Source organism: Galeopterus variegatus, unplaced genomic scaffold (assembly GCF_000696425.1).
Source record: "Galeopterus variegatus unplaced genomic scaffold, G_variegatus-3.0.2 Scaffold6293, whole genome shotgun sequence".
Taxonomy (NCBI): domain Eukaryota; kingdom Metazoa; phylum Chordata; class Mammalia; order Dermoptera; family Cynocephalidae; genus Galeopterus; species Galeopterus variegatus.
In genome coordinates, this window is record NW_007732404.1 from 50,956 (window position 1) to 57,406 (window position 6,451).

General features: G+C 33.4%; 1 protein-coding gene across 2 annotated transcripts in view; it reads right to left on the reverse strand.

The window, feature by feature from the left end:
• The window catches only part of PLEKHH2 (pleckstrin homology domain containing, family H (with MyTH4 domain) member 2), a 53,201-nt gene that overhangs the window by 32,067 nt on the left and 14,683 nt on the right, over positions 1–6,451 (reverse strand). For both annotated transcript variants that reach the window (XM_008590695.1, XM_008590694.1), the window contains exons 8-10: positions 3,720–3,899; positions 2,919–3,027; positions 1,906–2,018 (exon numbers count right to left, since the gene is read on the reverse strand). In XM_008590695.1, the coding sequence (XP_008588917.1) occupies positions 1,906–2,018; positions 2,919–3,027; positions 3,720–3,899 (402 nt within the window). The remainder of the gene's footprint in view (positions 1–1,905; positions 2,019–2,918; positions 3,028–3,719; positions 3,900–6,451) is intronic.

The window sequence follows — 6,451 nt, forward strand, 5'->3', positions numbered from 1 at the left end:
ACACTGGGCCTCAATATAATACTGAAATCTTGAAATTTTCCAAAATAAAAATTAAAAGAAAAAAACAGACTTTGGAAAATTTCCTTCTTTTTCTATGCTTTGGGACAATTTAAACAGTGTTGAAATTATTCACACATAAAGTTTGGTAAATTCCCCTGTTTAGATTTTCATTTTCCTCTAGAATCAATTTTGGTCCTTTATATTTTTTATAAAATTGATCACTTCATCCAGATTTTCAAATATATTTATGATGTCTTTCTTGTTTTGGGTACTGTATTTTACAGGTGAATTTTTAAAAGCATTCCATCACGTAAATTTTAAAAATGTACAAAAGTAGAGAGAACAGTACAATGATCACTCACGTACCCAACACCCGGTATCAATAATTATCAATATTTTCCCAAACTTGTTTCATCTACCACCTCCCCATCTCCACTTTTTTCCTGGAGTATTTTAATGTCTATCATGTTACTTTACCAGTAAACACATTAGTATGAATCTCCAACTGATAAAGAATTTTTTACATAGCTATCATAATCCCCCCAAATTAACAAAGATTCTATAAATTATCTAACAAACAAAATGTTTTTGGAGATAGGAGTAACATAGAGAAAAAGAAATCAAAAGACAGAGATTGAGGCTCTAAGAATCTAAGGGCAAATGAAGTACCACGACTCTGGTGTGGAGTTGGAGAACCACAGACGGCACACCATACTCTGAGACTGGAGGACTGGAGGAGAAAACAGAGAAAATAATGTCTGTTGCGGGGAGGGATTTGAGATGACCCTGGTTGATGTCCTCCAATTTTCTCAATGAAATAGAAGGCAAGTTTCTCTATTGTATTATTGAGTAGGGAGTTTGAGGGGGGTGTGACCAAAGACAAGCAAAAGGACAGAGAGTTGGCCACGAGGGATGAAGACCAGGGATTTATATTGGGTCTGGTCTACAAGGCTGTGTGATGTTCTCTGGCAGTGCACATCTGATTACTGTGGGAGCAGACAAGACAGTATTGATATAGGTTGGGGTCTGGCTGAAGAGTGCATGAAAGTGTGGGTCTCAAGGAGCTACCACTACTAAAGAGAATAATACAGACTGGATAAAGAAGAAGCAATTATCATAATCTCAAAGAAAATAAATGGCTCAAAACAAAGGTCTTAGAGATGACAAAAACTAAGAGAGTAAGAAAATAAGAGCAGCGTAGGCTAGGATTATGGTGAAAGAAAGAGATACTAGAATTTAAGCCTTCAGAGGTAGCATACCTGTAAGGAATGGTGAAGTCAGGAGTCAGGATGTGGAGAATGGGAAGATGAAGAAGACAGGGGTGAAGCTTACTGGAATTAACAAGGTCAGGAATCTTAATACTGTGGCACTGATGAATGAAGTGATGATAAAGTCATTTGCAAAACTGGAGGTAGAGAGAAAGAATGTGAGTTGGGAGCCAAAATCCTTAATGAAATTTGAGAAGTTACTAGAAGGTGACTGATGACAGAGATGGGGGAATGAAGAGTGATATAGCTGAACAGCAAGTTTCAAGCGATTAGGAATTTCTAATAGAAGTGAAAGAATAAGAATTTGAGAGTCGCACTGGAGAGGAAGGGGAATTCTGACCCCTCCCAACACACAGGTTGGTGTGGTGTGAAAAATCTTTCCATTTGAGCGGTTTAAGAGGAAATGATTCTTCTCATATCAAGTGTTCCATATTGCCCCAACCATTCATAGTTTATTTCAATAAATCCCAAATCCTCACTCAGCACATTAAATTCACCTAATTTTTTTTCAGTAGATTTTCTTAATAATAATAATAGTAAACACTTTTTGTATTTTTGTGAACAGAGTGGAACTTTATAACCCAAATTATTATTATTTTTTCCAGTTAAAGTATTTAACAACACATAACTATTTTACCTTAAATAACTTAATAGCTTCCGTCTGTAGAGCTTCAGAAGGCAGTGTTGTCAGAGGGGAAGTGATTCCTTCTTTGCTGTGACACAAAGTGGGGTGTCTCCATATCTGAGAGGCTAAACACAGAATAAGATATGAACAGAAAACTGAACAATTCACTTATTTTGGCCTCCCATTAAATTAACCCTTTAGAAATCAGCTCATTGAAGCCTGGCTCATAACTTTTGGTCAGGAAAAACCTTTGGCAACATGTTATTTCAGTTGCCAGGCCATTGGGATTCTCATGTTTCTGTTTTAGATAGAGTAAATCTAGAAGAGTTGTGTCCTAATTTATTAGGCTATAACAAGTCTACCAGGGCACTATCATACTGCTTAAATGTACTAAAGACAGGTGACCTAGGTAGGTAGAAGGAGCTGGGGAAAGATCTAGGGAGAAGAAGCCAAAGCAAGAGGAGATAAAAATATAAAGATGAACTTGATGTCATTCCTAAAATGGACATTTATTAAATTCCTGTGATGGACATTGCAAATGAAATGAGGTCTCAGTATGTAAAGCATGGTAGAATCTAGACTCTCAATGGGGAAAACCTATCTATAAAAAATTAATTTCAATGCAAAGCTACAAATGCTATAAAAGCTGAATGGTAAAACGCATTGGGACATAATTTTAACATTGATTAAGCACCTAGATGCTGAGCTGAATTGGGCTGGCTGGGAGAATCTCCTAAGGTTAGGCAGGGTTTCATCACGTTGGACTGCCAACAAAGGGGGGCATTTCAAGCAGAGGGAGCAATGTGAGAAAAGATGGGGGTGTGACACAGCACACTGGGGCATGATGGTGTCCCTGGTGCCTAAGAATCATAAAGAGAATTCTGGCCCATTACAAGCAAAGCCAATGAAAAGATGGGTGCATACATTGCAGAGAAACAGGAACCCATCAAGTGAAAATTCTATTAGGCTAAGGGGGCTGGGGTCCATTTCATAAACCATAAAGCTTTATATGTTTATGAACTTACAAGGTTCCCCTTCTATATTTAGCAATTTGCAAACGAGTTGTTCAAATTCAGATCCAACCTTTACATTGTTACTTCCAGCTGCAACAGTCAGATGATAAAGCCATGTATCCTTAAAATCAGAACATATTAATAGAAATGTTAAGATACAGTTTTGATTACTTAAGGAAAAGAACAACTTGCATAAGGAGTAGAAAGCTTTGAGACTGAAAAGAAACTTCTTTACTTAATTTTTAAATAATAACTAAAAGCCAGGTAGTTAAACATTTCCAAGGTAGCCTCTCTTGAATTTGCTCATCTTACAATTTCCCATCATTCACATTTTTATTACTTTCTATACATGTTTCTTAGAAAAGCATGACAAAATTAAGGAGAGTAATACAATATTAAGACACTAGAATAAACACAACCTTAATTTAGTATTCTTTTAAGAAATATAATAAATTAACTTAATAAGACTTAATAAAACCTTAACTTAATATTCTTTTAAGAAATNAAATAAATAAATAAATAAATGACTATACATACATAGAAAATGTATAATCATTCATTTAAAATGGTACCTAAACCAAAATCGTACTGAAAATGAATAAAAAGTATAAGATGGAGGCCTTAGATTCACCACAAAATATCCAGTCTGAGAGATCTACATTTTAACATAAGTCCCTCTGTTCTCTACCATATGCACCAATTTCAGCCTTTGAGCCCACTTTTATCAATAGAGTTGAAAAGTGACACATTCAAACAAGGCTTGTTTCCGGGTAGTCTAACTCATTCTAAATCAACCAATAAGTCTTTAAATACCTTTTCATGCTTGGATCCAATTAAGAGGTAAGTTGGACCTTGGTCTTTGGGGTGGGTAACGATGGTGTAATGTGTGGATAACAGACTACGTCCACTGGCTTCATAATCTTCATCTGAATCACAGGATCTGTCAACCTCTTCAACTTTAGCCTCCCAGAGTTTGATCTGACCTAAAGGAAACTGAAGTAAATGTCAGTAATTGTAAAGAAGGCACTTTATAAATCTTTCCTACTAAAATTTTTCATAGTCCTTTTCATTTTTACCTTTATAAAGCATACCTTTTTTTAAATGAATGCCTGGAGGCAATTTGTTTATCCACATTGTTACAAAAGTAGTAGGAACAACCAAAAAACCTAACTGTAATATAAAAGGACAACGTGAGTACTAGACGTTTAACTTTTGAGGAAAAAGCAAGAAGCTATTTCTGTACAGTGGTTCAGATTATTCAATTGGACTAAAATGATCTACTACCTAATAAAGTAATTAGTAATACTTAAGTCAAAATATTCATTTGACTTTTTTCCCTACAGAATTGATCAGCTATTGGATCAAAAGGACAAGCGTAGACATAGTCTCAATACTGTTCATAAAAAAATACTGTTTGAGAAAAAATAACAAGATTAGACAGATGGTGCAAAGATTAACTATCACCTCAAATCCTAATAAATGAAGAGTGTTCTCAGGCTATTTATCAATGTACGTGATATATCTCAAAGCAATGCCATGATTTCTTCTATCTTAATTTAAGGGTAAGAATAATTTCCTAAAGCCAATTTACATTAAATTTTATCTACCCTTATACAGACAAAAACAAATATATCTGCTGTGCTGAATATTTAGCATATCTATTTTTAAACTTTTGCTTTAATTAAGTCCATTTATTCCAGGAAAATACACGGTCTGCTTCAGATTTATAACTTCTAAAATATTTGGCCAGGTTTGCACTGTGGTTCTGAAGAAGTTCATTCTAAGTACAAAGACATTTACCATCATACCTTTTCATGCCAAGTTCCAAGGCTCAGTGCTTGGACTCTTTTTCCATCTATACTCACTCCTAGAGTGATCTCAGTCAAGTTCATGGCTTTAATACTAGCATATGTTAGTTACNATATTCTTTTAAGAAATATAATAAATTAATAAGACTTAATAAAACCTTAACTTAATATTCTTTTAAGAAAAACAATAAATTCTATCAAATTTAAAATCTGATTCCCAAAGTAATATATACAGAGTACTTAGAAAATCCAGAAAATATAGAGAAGAAAATAATACCCAAGTTTTTCCACTCCTCAAAGATAATCACTGGCCTTTTATTTCCTCTATGAAAATATATATGTAGATTAAATTTTTACATAGTTGATACTATACTAAAAATAAATGATTATAATTTCTGAATTTTACTAACACTATATAAGCATTCCTTGTTGCTAGAAATTCTTTATAAACGAATTTTAATGGCTATAGGATAGTCTATATAGTATTTATTCAATCAATATCCTACTGTTGAACATTTAGAATGGTTACTAATTTCTCACTGATAAAAAAATACTGTGACAGCTAACATCTGTTAAAGAGTGTTATATTTTCTCTGTTTAAAAGAGATCAGAAATAAAATTATTTAAAAGAATATTATGTCTAACAAATTTATATGTAAATCTTTGGCTACATTTATGATCATTTCCTTAGTATGTATTTCCTGAAATGGAGTTATGTTACTACTAGGGCATAAACATTTTTAGGAATTCTTGAAACATACCTTCAAAGGACTTTTCAGAGCATTTCTACCAATTTTTACTCCCACCAGTGATGAATAAGAGTGTTTCCCTCATCACAGCCTAACATAATTTTTTAAATCTTTGATAATTTGAGAGATAACAAAAGCTTTATGGTTTAAAAAATTTGCATTTCTTTGATTACAGATGAGTCTAAGCATTAACTAACCATTAACCATTGTTCATTGGGTCCTCTTCACATTTTTCTATCAGAAACAGTACTTTTCACATCTAATGAAAGGCAGTAGGGGCAAGTGTTTGGTAACATAGGTCTGGAGTAAGAGACATGAAGGTACTTCAAAAAGTCCACGTTATCTTTTAATTCTATTTTTCTACAAACTTTTTGAAGTTCCCTTGTATGAGTCTGAATACCAACTCTGCCTCTGGCTAGATGTGTGACCACAGGAAAGTGCTTCAGTTTTTCCATCTATAAATGGGCATAAGATCACCTCCCACAGGGAGTAATTGTAAGAATGAAGAAGATATGCTTAGCATTTTGTCTGATACACGTGCTCAAAAACAGTGATCAATATGAACAGTAATAATTTATAAGTTATTTATTTTAGTAGCCTATATGAAATTTTTTTAGTTATCTTTTTAATTATATTTTTTATTTTATTTGATATAAAAAAGTTTTTTTTGTAGTTAGATCTATCAACCATTTCCACTGTTTTCTAATATTGTCTTTATCTTTTCTTAGGAAGTACTTTTTATTCAGAGATCAGATAAAGGCTTTTTAAAAAATTTTTCATTGAACTCAACTCTAAATTCATCTGGAAATTATTTTGCTATATGTGTGAGATGAAAAATTAAACTAATGTTTTCCTACATAAATGTCCTCAATATATAATTAACACACAATACTATGTACTGAATAATCCATTGCTTTCCCATTTAATTTGTGATGCCTCCTTTATCATAAATGACTATAGGGCCGGCCCGGTGGCGCACTGGATAGTG